At 40.2% G+C, this 14,937-nt stretch overlaps 1 protein-coding gene across 2 annotated transcripts in view; it reads left to right on the forward strand.

Annotated features, from left to right (window-relative positions):
* The window catches only part of HIBADH (3-hydroxyisobutyrate dehydrogenase), a 137,187-nt gene extending 127,978 nt beyond the window's left edge, over positions 1-9,209 (forward strand). For both annotated transcript variants that reach the window (XM_035253556.3, XM_035253555.3), the window contains 2 exons: positions 3,392-3,548; positions 8,276-9,209. In XM_035253556.3, coding sequence (XP_035109447.3) covers positions 3,392-3,548; positions 8,276-8,434 — 316 coding nt within the window. In that variant the 3' untranslated portion in view covers positions 8,435-9,209. The remainder of the gene's footprint in view (positions 1-3,391; positions 3,549-8,275) is intronic.
* The last annotated feature ends 5,728 nt before the right edge of the window (positions 9,210-14,937 follow it).

A 14,937-nucleotide genomic window follows, 5' to 3' on the forward strand; every position in this document is an offset into this window, starting at 1 on the left:
TATGAAGGGGAATGGTTTGTTTACTCATTGCCATATCTTAAGAACATACCTGGCAGGTATTAGGCACCCAAAGAAGATTTGTCAGATAAATGAGGAGAGGAGGGAGGAGGTAGGCAAGTGAGTGAGGGCATAAGATATGGCACTTCTCTTCCCTTAGGTAAAAAGTTATCCAGGTGGGTCTTAACTCAGCCCTCCTGGCAAACAGGCACACACACTCCTCTTAGCTTCCTCCTTCTTACTGTTTCCTTGGCTGCAGGCGTAGCAGTTGCATATAGCAGATCTGAGTAAACATTGATGTATAAGGGAATGATTAATTACAATTGACATGGTCTTAGATGTTTCATTTCTAGATCTGTTCCTGTGATACGAACATTCCAGTTTAGTGACATAATTTGTTTTGTTCTTACATAAAACCAGACAGTATAGATTACTCACAGAGAATATAAAGTAAACAAACTTTTTTGGCCCATAAAGTCTGGGTTACAATGAAAGCAGATGTTTAATTTTTTAAATTTATAGTTTATGCATCATTTTTACTTCTTCCAAAACCTCATTTAAAATTCTTATGTTTTAGAGGTGAGTAGATGTGACACAGTGATGTTTATTTGAAATGCATTATATATGCAGTCAGAGCAATGAATTCATTCTGTTTATATCAGAGAACATTCCAGCAATTGTAAAGCCACATGCATGCACGCATGCACTCTCGAACCACATCCACTGGCAAGTTATTATGGGGACTGACAGACTGTCATTCTTTTGATGGCTTGAGCTGTATATCTTCTGAACAGCAATGGGGCTCTTATGCAGAAAGTATCATATGTTCCCAGCCAATTTACAGGGAAACAGCAATAACATTTTATCATGGTTGAGAGCCCAGTAGCTGCTTCCTATTAAACTTGCCCTTTCAGATACCTGTCTTGGATTAATTTGTTGATTTCGAATGGAAACTCAGTCTTCTCCAGTGAAGCATGACGTTCTAGGATAGACTCTGAATGACAATTACTGTGTATTCTAGCTGGTTTCAGACCATTACAAGTCATGGGCACAGTGGAAAACAGAGGACTTCAGTAACTGATTTTAATATCATGTCTAATTTTAACTGTCAGTTATGTATGTGCCAGAGAAAGAATCCTCAGAAAGAAGAAATGCAAAACACTTCTAACTTGCTCTTTTTAATGATACACTTTGCTGCGGGTGGGGGCAAGGGGAGGGAAGTGGAGAGGGAAGAGTAACCGTTTCCTGAAGGGAATCAGCATGGCAGGGTGGGGTGGGGGTTGGCGGGGGGAGAAGCATCAGATTTGAAGTGGGAATGAAACAACTGCCACCTGACTTTTTGTGTGTGTCCCTCAGGATGCTTCTAAATAGTAATGTGTTCACCAAAAAGGGTTTCCATCCATCAGTGCCAGTATTTTTCCTTGAACATTCAAGAAAAATGTAGAGTTTTACAAAGTTAGGATAATTAGCTTTGCTCACCATTTTGTTGAATATTATATAAGAGAGTGAATTTCCTTAGCAGTAAAAACTCTTGTGAGCTACTACTACTGAGTGTAACCTGGAAGATTAGAAAGAAGGGAGAAACTCTGCTGCTTTAAATGTGATGAACCATCTTAAAAGAAGATCTAAATTAGGAAGCCCTGAAATCATATTTAGATGGAGGGAGAAAGTGACATTTTGGAGTCTTTGAAAGTATTTTCTCCTTATAGAGCATATTAGACATATGCATTTTTGAACATTTCTGCTTTGCAGTCATAGCAAATTAACTAATTGTTAGTTTGTGATTTACTTTTCACAATTATTCCCTAAGCACACTGGCTTTATCTTTTCCTAAGTCATATACTACAAAAGCATACCGTTAGCCTAAACCCTAAGTCATATACTACAAAAGCATACCGTTAGCCTAAATTTTATTTAAAAGGAGAAAGCAAGCATCACTATCAGAGGACACATGCAATGAACTTGGATCTTTATAAAATGAATGAATGAAACAATTGGGTTTCTCTCTGGGAATCTACAGTTTAACAGAAGGAATGATAGCCAATTTAGACTGAATTTCTATATATGTTAGAATCCTTAATAAAACCTATCACTAGAACATAGGCCACCATATGAATGCAGACACATGATATGCCACATGGCAGTCTGGGAACCAGAGCTACCCCTTGAAAGCCTGCTTACATAACAGTTGTATTACATTGTAATTCCATACATATTTTTGGCTGTTAGACCCAGCCCCCTGCTCCAGCATCTGAAAAAAATGTTTTATTGGCCATGATATTTAGATTTTGAAATAAACAGACATGTATTGTGGACACACAAAGTAAACAAGAATCTAAGCATGCCAAAAGGCGCAATTTAACATTTACATAAGTGTCTCTTCTTAATTTTTTAAGAAAAAATTACAAAGAGAAAGCAGAAAGAAAAAGCAGAAAGCTTTTATGACAGTTGTTTCAAAATGGCTGTTTTGAAAGAAACCAAATAAATTGCTAGGTATAAAGTTTTATTTGAAACTTGATTTGGTGATACTTAGCAAAATTGTGCTTCCCAAACTGCATTATATCTTTAGAATCCAAGTAATGGAGCATTTTGATTCTATTTTTTCTAGGGTCCACATTGAACAGCCGTTTATATGCCATCAGCCTAGTGATAGAACAAATGATGTTTCCGCTTGGGCAAGCTTTGTTTTATCAGGATCAGTAACCTTATCAGCAGTTGACCCAGAACTATAATGCATGTCTCTGAATAGATAGCATATGTCACAACTCTGTGCAGACTTGCTTCATAAGCAGGATTGTCTAATGAAGATTTAATAAATAAGGAAAAGTTTACAGCAAAAAAGTCTTCTTTTATAACAACTTTTCTTAAGCTCCTTTACAGCTCCTGGCTCATCTCTTGCATTTATTCTCATAAAAACTAAAGGAATAAACATACATACAAATAGACTCACATAGACTCCCATGATGCATCATTTATCTGTCAATATTTCTCTCTGAAATATTTGTGTGTGAAGAATGTAGAATTTAAATTATCATATTAGTTTAAGGTTCTTATGTGACACATAAATGTAGTGATGTCCAAAGACTAGGAAACCCTGAGTGTGGTAAACCAACAATGCTTTTATGCAATTATATGTATTTTTTTAAAATAATAGGATAACATAGAAGGTTTTCTCAAATGCAAAATGGTCCTGACTCAAAAATGTTATTGTTTAATCATTCATGTTTAGTACCCTATAATTCAAAATTGGATTCTTCACTCTCACATCAATGTGCTTAGATTTTAGAAGACATAATAAATGGAGAGAGAAGATGGAACATCCTCATATGTAAATAAGTCATGCACGATTTGTACATTTTGACACTTGACACTTCTTTTCTTTGACCTTTAACAGGTTAGGGCTTGACCCAAAACTGCTGGCCAAAATCCTAAATATGAGCTCAGGACGGTGCTGGTCGAGTGACACTTACAATCCTGTGCCTGGAGTGATGGATGGCGTTCCCTCAGCTAATAACTATCAGGGTGGATTTGGAACAACACTCATGGCTAAGGTGCGGTAAATGGAGACACTAACTAAGAGAGAAGGAAAAATGTTTCATAGTCTAATAACACTTTCCTTCTCTTTCTCTTAACAAAGCCTATGTCTCACCTAAGAGGCATGATTACTAGAATATTAACTCTCACTAAAAATGAGTAAAAATTTAGCTTAGATGAAAATCTTTATCTTGTTCATTTTTATTCCTGGCCTTTTGGATGAGAAAAATGGGGCAGATCATGTGTGTGTGTGCTTGAGTTTGTTTATATGAGCTGGTAACATTTTGTTCATCATACATTTATGTTAATTTACCAACTTCTTAGAATGAGAGCAGTGAGAATTTTCTCATTGTTAATAATACATTGGCAGTGCGTATATACATCACAAGAGAGAATTTTCCCATTGATTATATATTTCTAAATATATCTTCCTGCTTTAATATATATGAACTTATATGTAAAAATTAGTTAAGTCATTTGAAAAGCAAACTGTCATCCTTCTATCATTTGAGGTCTCAACTTTAGAAAGTCTGTGCTGTCAACTGTAGAAAATAATTTTTAGACCAGCTGACTTTCAGATTTCTGCAGTGCTTATTTTTCCCCAGTTGAGGTTTTCTATTTTTTTTTCCTTAAAGTAAGAATACAGCCGGGCGTGGTGGCTCACGCCTATAATCCCACCATTTTGGGCAGCTGAAGCAGGCAGATCACCTGAGGTCAAGAGTTAGAGACTAGCCCGGCTAACATGGTAAAACTCTGTTTTTACTAAAAATACAAAAAGTTAGCCGGGCGTGGTGGCGTGTGCCTGTAATCCCAGCTGCTCAGGAGGCTGAAGCAGGAGACTCGCTTGAACCTGGGAGGCAGAGGTTGCAGTGAGCATAGATTGCGCCATTGCACTTCAGCTTGGGCAACAAGAGCAAAACTATCTCCAAAAAAAAAAAAAAAAAAAAAAAAAAGGCAAGAATACATATACCTAGATACCACACAAGCATCTTGGAGATATTGTGGGTTCAGTTCCAGACCACAACAAAGCAAGTCACGCACATTTTTTGGTTTCCCAGTACATATAAAAGTTATGTTTATACTGTGCTGTAGTCTATTAAGTATGCAGTAGCATTACGTCTAAACAGTATGTGTACCTTAATTTTAAAAGGTACACGTACTGTTTAGACGTAACGCTACTACACACTTAATTGCTAAAAATGCTAACAATTATCTGAGCCTTCGGTGAGTCAAAAAGTATTTTTTGCTGGGAGGGTCTTGCCTTGAGGTTGATGACTGCGGACTGACTAGGGTGGTGATTGCTAAAGGTTGAGTGGCTATGACAGTTTCTTAAAATAAGAGAGTAATGAGTCAGTTGACTCATCCTTTCACAGAATGTTTCTTTGTATCATGTGATGCTATTTGATAGCATTTTACTCACAGAACTTCTTTCAAAATTGGAGGTAATCTTCTCAAACTCTGCTGCTACTTTACTAAGTTTGTGTAATTTTCTAAATCCTTTGTTGCCATTCCACCAGCAGTAGATCCATCTCAAGAAACTACTTTCTTTGCTCATCCATAAGAAGCAACTCCTCATCCCTTCAAGTTTTAGCGCAAGATTGTAGCAAGCCCCATCTTCAGGCTCCACTTCTAATTCTAGTTCTTCTGCTGTTTTCACCACATCTGCAGTGACTTCCTGCAGTGAAGTCTTAAAAGCCTCAAAGTTATCCCTGAGGGCTGGAATCAGCTTCTTCCAAACTCCTGTTACTGTTATTTTGACCTCCTCCCATGAATCACAAATATTCTTATGGCATCTAGAATGGTAATTCTTTTCATAAGGTTTTCAGTTTACTCTGCCCAGATCTGTGAGAGGAATCACTATATACGGCAGGTATTGCCTTATGAAATGTATTTCTCACATAAGAGTTGAAAAATGACTCTTTGATCCATGGGCTACAGAATGGATGTTGTGTTCATAGACATGAAAACAACATGAATCTCCTTGAACATCCCCATCAGAGCTCTTGGGTGACCACTTGTACTGTCAAGTGAGCACTCAAATTTTGAAAGGAATCTTCTGACCAGATGTCTCAACAGTGGGCTTAAAATATTCAGTAAGCCATGCCATAAACGGATGTGCTTTCTTCGAGACTTTGCTGTCCATTTGTAGAGCACAGGCAGAGTAGATTCAGCATAATGCTTAAGGGCCCTAGGATTTTTGGAATGTTAAATGAGCATTGGTTTCAACTTCAAGTCACCAGCTACACTGGCCCTTAACAGGAGAGTTAGCCTTTCCTTTGAAGCTCTGGAACCAGACATTGACTTCTCTTTAGCTGTGAAACTTCTAGATGACATCTTCCAACAGCAGGCTGTTTTATCTACACTGAAAATCTGTTGTTTATTGTGGCCACTTTCATCAGTGATAGCTGGATCTTCTGGATGACTTCCTGCAGTTTCTCCATCAGCACTTCCTGCTTCACTTTCCACTTTTATGTTATGGAGATGGCTTCTTTGCTTAAACCTCATGAACGAATCACTGCTAGCTTCACATATCTTCTGCAGCTTCCTCACCTCTCTTAGCCTTCATAGAATTGAAGAAAGTTAGGGCCTTGCTCTGGGTTAAGCTTTGTTTTAAGGGGATGATTTGATCTAGCCAGACCACTCATACTTTCTCCCTATCAGCAGTAAGGCTGTTGCACTTATCACTCATGTGTTCACTGGAATAGCATTTGGAATTTTCTTCAAGAACTTTTTCTTTGCATTCACAACCTGGCTTACTGTTTAATAGAACTGCCTTTCAGCCTGTCTTGATTTTCTACATGCCTTCTTCACCAAGCTTAATCATTTCTAGCTTTTGATTTAAAGTGTGAGACAGCTGACTCCTCCTTTCATTTGAACTCTTAGAGGCCATTGTAGGGTTATTAATTGGCCTAATTTCAATCTTTTGTGTCTCAGGGAATATGGAGGCCTGAGGGGTGAAAGAGACCTGCCATTCAGCAGCAGAGCAGTCAGAACACGCATACATTTATCGATTATGTTTGCCATCTTATCTGTGCTTTGTGATGCCCCAAAACAGTTTCAATAGTAACATCAAATATCACTGATCAGCTGGACACGGTGGCTCACGCCTGTAATCCCAGCACTTTGGGATACCAAGGCTGGTGGATCACCTGAGGTCAGGGGTTCAAAACCAGCCTGGACAAGCTGACAAAACCCTATCTCTAAAAATATCAAAAAAAAAAAAGAAAAAAAGAAATAGCTAGGTGCATAGCGCATGCCTATAATCCCCGCTGGTCAGGAGGCTGAGGCAGGAGAATCGCTTGAACCTGGGAGGTGGAGGTTACAGTGAGCCAAGATCATGCCACTACACTCCAGCCTGGGCAACGAGAGAGAAACTCCATCTCAAAAAAAAAAAAAAAAAAAAAAAAATTATCGCAGATCACCGTAACAGAAGTACTAGTAATGAAAAAGTTTGAAATATTGTGAAAATTACCAAAATGTGACAGCTACATGAACTGGGCACATGCTGTTGGACAAATGGTGCTGATAGATTTGCTCGATACCACAAACCTTTGATTATTAAAATACAAAAGCAAACATGCATTATCTGTGAAGCATGATAAAGTGAAGCACAGTAAGACAAGAGGTGTCTGTACGTGGCTTACTCTCCCTCATTCCCCATGATGTTTGTTCATTCTGCTTCTTGAATATGCCTTGAATTCATCCAGTTCCCTTCTCCCCGGCTAGCAGTACCTTAGCTGACCCTCCTTTGTGTTATACCACAAACACATCTTAACTGATCTTGCCTTTCAGCCTGATGGTCTGCAGTTTATTTCCCACACCAAAGCAAGAGTGTGCTTTCTAAAATGTAAAATCCTGACTGTGTCACTTCTCCTATGAAGTTTTTGTAGTAGTTTCAGTTACTTTGAGATTAAAGTCCATCTCTGCAACCTGTCTGACAAGCCCCCGGATGCCTTGCCTTTTGCTTGCCTTAACCAGACTCATTTTCTTTCCCATCCCCCTCTCCATGCTTTCATCATGCTGAACTCACTTCTACCTCTTGTTCTGTCTCTAGCAAACCTTCATATTTGCCGATCCTTCTGTCAGGATCATTCTTCCTTGCCCACCACCTCCCTGCCACCTCCATATTTTCACCTGGTTCCAGGTCTGTGCTTCACTCTCTTTCTCTTCACCTTTCCCAGCACCCCAGACCCTGCCTCCTTGGAACCCATGATAGTACTCCTACTCTCCAGTTATTCTGTGCTTATGTCATTGTCTTTCTCCTTAACACACTGAGTTTGGGTGGGCTGTGGCTGTCTTGTTCATTATTTTATCCCAGCCGCTGCACGTTGTCAGCACACTTCAGATATTTGTTGGATGAAGTCATATTTGAAACTATATTTCCTATTTTGTGGTTTTATTTCTCTTTATGCTTTAAGAATTTTTAAAAATTTTATGTCAGTGTTATAGATTTCCAGATAAGATTACACAGGGAAATTTTTTTTCAAATACATGGAACAATACAAACAGGTATCGTGGAAGGTGGGAAAATAGAAGAGACACTCAGAAACGAAGGTTTCTGTCTCTTTTGCAGTTATTTGAAAGCACTTATTAAAAAAATATTAACGGACCATAATATTTATAAGTATCTTATTTGTTCAGATTTCATTTTTCCTTCTTTGAAACCAAAACATTAGGAACCACAGTTCCAAAGAGCCTTTACCACCAGTCTCAATGTGTTCTCTTCTCCTCTCATTTGATTTAGGATCTGGGGTTGGCACAAGATTCTGCTACCAGCACAAAGAGCCCAATCCTTCTTGGCAGTCTGGCCCATCAGATCTACAGGATGATGTGTGCAAAGGGCTACTCAAAGAAAGACTTCTCATCCGTGTTCCAGTTCCTGAGAGAGGAGGAGACCTTCTGAGTGTGCCCTTCGGCCATGGACACTGTTGGGAACCAAATTCTGTCTTGGAGTCTCCTCCTAGTTCACTCCACAAGTATATGGATTTAATCAAAGGTCACCTATCTGGTATTGATTGTCTAGGTCACAGTAATCCCTAGGACTTTTCACCCATTTTTAAACCGCTTATTCTTTTTGTCTTTTTAACAAACATAGTATCTGAATTTTTTTCCTGCAAGCCACTGATAGCCTCTGCTAACTAGCTGAATTGACCTTTTTACAAAGTTTGATCCCTGAGCATCCTCAACTAAATCATTGAATACTTCAATCAGGATAGTATTTGCTTTACAAATAAAACCAAATCTTTTGTCAACAGGATGAAACCCACCTTAAAGGAAAGAAAAGGAATTGGTGTGAACAGAGAAGTTAGAGCAGGGAAATGCAGTGAATTACTATCTGTGTCCATCAGGAAGTTTGTCCTGTTAACCAAATGGTTGCGGCATTACCAGGGTTGCTGGTTGGTTCTCCAGGGAACTGCGAAGCAGGAGAAGTGGTGCTGCATGTTTTCTTTGTGGACAGTCACAGTGTGGTAGTGTAGCCCTCACCAACTCCCACACTCAGCAGACTTCTTTTTATATTTTTTTCTTTCTTGTACATTCTTACTATGTATTTTTTTGACTTAAAAAGAATGACATCTTTAGACCTGTTTCAGAGCCAATGATGATATTTGCTTTAGATAATTAATATATTATTATAGAGCTATATTATTTTGAATTTAAATAAATTTCTATGCTGGTAATACTTTCCTGGAGTTTTTGTTTCTTCCCAATCATTTGGCGAACTAATGATCTGAGAAACTGGTGTTCAGACCAATGGGGACTGTCTGAAAAGTTAGTTCAGGCTAATGGGGAAAGAATGGGCATAAAGAGAAAGGAGGAGAGGTCAAAAGAACAAAGCTCTGAGTTGGCCAGTGACAAGCCAGCGTTTTGCTGCTTTTCTTTAATCCTTGGGTATTCGTTTGAATATTTTTTAGGTTGTCAGTTCTATAGGAATTCAGCCTGCATTAAGTGTAACATGCCCCAATATAGAGCACAGTCACCACTTTTCCCACCTCAGCCTCTAGAAACATTCCAGGTAATAGACCTAGACACCAAATTTGGCAGAAGTAGTACTACTTTCATCATTTTCCTGCTGATAAAAAAATTCCAGGCACTAGCATAAGTGCTAGGGTTACCATGACAAACAAGACACAACATTTCTGCCCTTGCAGGTCATAAGTTCTGGTGTCTCGTGTGTTTGTGACAGACAAATAAATATGTGATGTATTTTTCAGATAAGAATTAAAAAGAAAAAGCAGGATAAGGGGGATGGATAGGGAGTGCCAGGGGTATTTTCTTAGGGTGATAAGAAAAGTTCTCCCCAGTAAGGTAGCAACTGAGCAGAGGTAAGTAAGGGAATATGCAGTGCAGGTATCTGAGGAACAAACATCCCAGGCAAAGGGGACAGAAAGTACAAAGGCCCTGAGATAGGACAGTGCTGAATATGAGTAACAGGGAGGCTGTAAGTGAAGTGACACAGAATGAGGGTAGCCAGATCATATGGGGCCTTGCAGGGCACGTTAGGACACTGGATTTTTTTCTGAGCAAAATGGGCAATGTATCAGTTAGCTTTTGCCGGATAACAAACCACCCCAAAATTTAGAGGCTTAAAACAACAAACATACTGTTTTTCACGATTCTGTAGGCTGGCCATATTATTCTGGCCTAACCAGCTCATCTGCAGCTAGAGGGTCTAGTTTGACTTGACTCAGCTGGCACAGCTGGAATGGTTGTGGCTTCTCTCCATGTGGTCATGCATGCTCTAGGAGGCTAGTCAGTTTGTGGAAGCATTCCCAGCAGCAGCATAGGTCCAGCTCTGACTTTCTAAGCCTCTGCTTGCTTCATGTTTGTACTGTCCCTTGACCACAGCAAGTGTCATACCCAAGCCCAGAATCAGCATAGGAGGGGTCTGCATAAGAGTGTCGATATAAAGAGGGACATTATGGTGGCCTTTTTGCAAACAACCTATCACAACCAGCCTGTGAAGGATTTTCACCAGAATGATGTGATCTGACCTACTTTGTTAAAGGGATCACTCTGGATGCTGTGTGGAGAATAGCCTGTAGGGGCAAGGCTGGAAACAAGGAGGCAATAGTAATAATCCAGTTGAGAGGTGGTGGCTGGGACCAGAACATTAAAATGATGGAGGAGGCAAGAAGAGGCTAGATTCTGAACATGGAAAAGAGCCACTAACTGATGGATGGTGTGAGAGAGAAAGTGGGGAGTCAGGGATAACCCCACTGTCAGTGGCCTGAGAAAGTAGAAGAAAGGAGTTGCTATTTCCTATATGGGGAAAATTGTGGGAGGAAGATTTGGGGAGGATGGTAGGAAGTTTAGGAGAAAAAAATCAGGGATTTATTTGAAATGCCTAATAGACATCTAAGTAAAGAACAACAAAAGTCCAAGGACTGAGTACTGTGTTACTGTAACTTCAGTGGTTAGGAAAATGAGGGGTCAAGCCAATGAGTCTGAAGAGGAGAGAGCAGTCGAGTAGGGAAAAAACATGGGAGCAGTGTCCTGGGAGCCAAGTGAAAACAGTAGTTTAAGGAGGGAATGATTCTCTGATGAGTTGAGTAATAGGGCTGAGAATCAATCATGTGGATTTCACAAGAGCTTTCATTGGTGACTTTTTCAAGAGTTCTGGCGGAATCTTGGAAATGAAAGCTGGATTGAGAATGGGAGAGGAATTGGAAACAGTCAAGTGAACTCTTGAAGAGCTTTGCTGCAGAGGAAAACAGACAAATGGGATAGACGTTGGCAGGAAATAAGGGGTCAAGAGGAGTTTTATTATATTTTTAAAATAGGAAATATTATGGGATTATACAGATAGAAGTGGAATGATCCAGTAACGAGGGGGAAGTAATGACACAGCAGAAAGAGGATACTTGCTAAATGATATATTTTGAGAGTTGAGAGGAAAGGGGTTTAACTGTGGCCACATCTCTGCAAATTAAAGAAACCAGCAAAAATAGATCAGATTACATGTCAGACTGTCAGCATCTTACATGAAAGATAGAGTAGAATTATAATTATACAGTTTTCAACATAGAATAAAATAGTTGTGCTGGAAAGGAATTACCCCTGAGTGTGACCCTGTACAAGCCACCCTCTGCTAACCATTCATTTTCTCATCTATGACGTCATAAACAATCTAGCCTAATAGTAAGTGCTTTCTGGAAATGAAAACAAAAGGTAAGGACACTCACACATGATAGCAAGCATATGGAAAAACTGGAACGCTTATACATCGCTGCTGGGAACATAAAATGGTGCAGCCACTTTGGAAAATAGTTTGGTAGTTCCTCAAAAGGTTAAACGGTGTTGGCACATGATCCAGCGTTTTCACTCCTAGATGTATAACCAAGAAAAGAAAAAAATATGTCCACACAAAACTTGTACACAAATGTTCATAGCAGCATTATTCATAATAGCCAAAAAGTGGAAACAATCCAAATATCTCCCAACTGATGATTCGACGAACAAACTGAAATGAAAGATTTCATTTCATTTCATTGTGCGACGAACAAACCGCACAATGAAAGATTACCTGGCCGTAAAAAGGAATAAAGTACCGATTAATGCTACCACATGGATGAACTTGAAAACATCCCAGGTGAAAGAAGGCAGACGTGAAGGGCCACGTATTCTATGATTCTGCTTATCTGTACTATCAGATAAGAGGCACATCCAGAGAGACAGTAGCTACATTAGTGATTTCCAGGGACAGAAGAGAGGAAAATGGAGAGTGACTGCTAATGGATATGGAGTTTTTGGGGGCCAGTGATGAAAATGTTCTGGAATTGGCGAGGCACAGTGGCTCATGCCTATAATCTCAGCATTTTGGAAGGCTGAGGCGGGCGGAACACAAGGTCGGGAGATTGAGACCATACTGGCCAACATGGTGAAACCCTGTCTCTATTAAAAAATACAAAAAATTAGCCTGGCATGGTGGCACATGCCTGAGGTCCCAGCTACTCAGGAGGCTGAGGCAGGAAAATCCCTTGATCCCGGCAGAAGGAGGTTGCAGTGAGCCGAGGCTTCACCACTGCACTCCAGCCTGGGAGACAGAGCGAGACTCTGTCTCTCAAACAATAAGAAAAGAAAAGAAAAAAAAATGTTCTGGAATTAATAGAATGGTTGTACAACTTTGTGAATATATTTAAAAATCACTGAGTTGTATACTTTTAAATGAATTATAACTCAATTAAAAAAAAAAACCTAAGAAAAAAAATCATGAGTTAAGATCTTTTGATAAGTGATTCTCAACTGGGGTACTTTTGGTTGCCAGGGCGGACATGGTAATGGCTGGATACATTTTTGGTAGTCACATTTTACTGGCATTTAGTGGGTAGAGGACAAGAATGTTGCTAAACCTCTTACAAGGCACAGGACAGCACCTACAATAATAGTTATCCTGCCCAAAATGCCAGTCATGCAAAATTTAAGAAACCCTGCTCTCCACAGGAGCTCTCTGAACTCAGCATATCGAAACCCAAGCTCATGTTCCCCCAAAGCCCTGCTTCTCCTTCTGGTCCTATTCCATGACTCCTCCCAGGTTTTCAGGGCCCATCCCTGACTTCACTCCTCCACCCACTCTCCAGAGCTGATTTTAAATCTCTAGTGCCTATTATAGGCCCTCGACAATCCTTATCTAGGGCAGTAGTTCCCAACATTTTTGGCTCCAGGGACTGGTTTTGTGGAAGATAATTTTTCCATGGGCAGTGGTTGGGGGAATGGTTTTGGGATGAAACTGTTCCACCTCAGATTATCAGGCATTAGATTCTTGTAAGGAGCATGCAACCTAGATCCCTCATGTGCAGTTCACAATAGGCTTCAGGCTCCTATGAGAATCTAATGCAGCTACTGATCTAACAGGAGGCAGAGAGCTTAGGGAGTAATGCTTGCTCACTGGCTGGCCACTCCCCTGCCGTGGGACCCGGTTCCCAACAGGCCACGGACCAGACCAGTACCGGTCCTCGGCCAGAGGGTTGGAGACCCCTGATCTAGGGTACTTCAGTATCTGCAATTGCACCTTTTGTTGTTCCTAACAGCCTTTTTAAAGTATAGTGTACATACAATGAAATTTGCTCCTTTTATACAATAAATGGCTTCAGGTAAACAGTTTCACAACCATCACCACAATCCAGTTTTAGAACATTTCCATCACCCCTGCAAAATCCCTTGAACCCATTTGCAGCCACTACTCGTCCTCCCTGCCCCCAGCCATTGGTGGCTACTAAGCTTTCTGACCCTGGATTTAAAGCTGCTTCTTGGCCACCAACCTGGTTTTATTTCCCAATTGCTGAGCACTGCTGCAAGAAAGGTCTAAAACTGAAATCCTATCCAGCTATCCCCCTGTTTAAAATGTTTTAGCCTAGGATACAGCCTGAAGTCCCTCAGCATGGTCTCCAAGGGCCTCCTGCTGTGGCTTCTATTCTGTTTCACCAGCACCAGTGCCCCAGGCAGGCCATGCTTTGCACACCTTAGTACATTTGCACATCATTTCCTTCATTTGAAATGCCCTTCGCCTCCCCTCTGGCACTGTGACTGGTTCAGCACTGTCATCTTCTAAAAAGCCTTCCTCAGTTACTTCAGACTCAGTCTGTTTTCAAAGCCCCTTATTGGTATCTTTCTCATCATAGCACTTGCCCTGTTACATTGTATTTGTAGCTTTTTGCTCATTTGTCTTCCTCACCAGACTGCGAGCTCTCGGAGGGCATGGAATGTGTCTTATCAGCTTTGCGGTTTGCACGAAGTTCAGCACCTAGCATTAAGTAAGAGTTCGACAAGCTCTTAAATAAATGAGTGAAAGGTAGGGCATTACATTTATGTTAGGTGAACTACTGACTGCATAAATGTTTTCTTAAAGATTCTTGCTTAGCAGACCAAGTTTATTAGTCAAAAGTTTAGCTTATGCTGTTGAAACTGGAGAAATTCTGAGAAAGAGAAAGTCTGTATTTTGGGTAGCAAACATTTATGCACATTATGTACATTAAGTAGATTGATGTATTTTAAACATCAACTTGCATACAGATAAAGCATGCACCTATTTCCCCTTATGGAGCACAGCAGTTGCAAATGTAATCCTACGTAACATGCTATGTAGACCTTGAGGCATGAGGTGAATCTCAGAATAATCCAGGTGTGATTTATTCAAGGGAGTCTGTAAATAGGTGTTTGGGAGACTCTTTGCCATCCTACTGATCTGACACCATTATAATGGCACATACTCAGCACAGCTGAGTCCACATGTAAGTGAACACACCAAAAGAACTGGGCCTACTCCTTGGCCATTCTTCTCATTTCACAAATTTCTATCTTGTTTTCTAAGCAATCAGAAATGTGTAGAATCTGTCCACATTGTAGGGGGGGGGGGAAGGCAAATCTGAGCAGAGAATGGGGCAAAATTATCCATGTGCATAAATTCTA

Source organism: Callithrix jacchus, chromosome 11 (genome assembly GCF_049354715.1).
Source record: "Callithrix jacchus isolate 240 chromosome 11, calJac240_pri, whole genome shotgun sequence".
In the NCBI taxonomy this organism is placed as follows: Eukaryota; Metazoa; Chordata; class Mammalia; order Primates; family Cebidae; genus Callithrix; species Callithrix jacchus.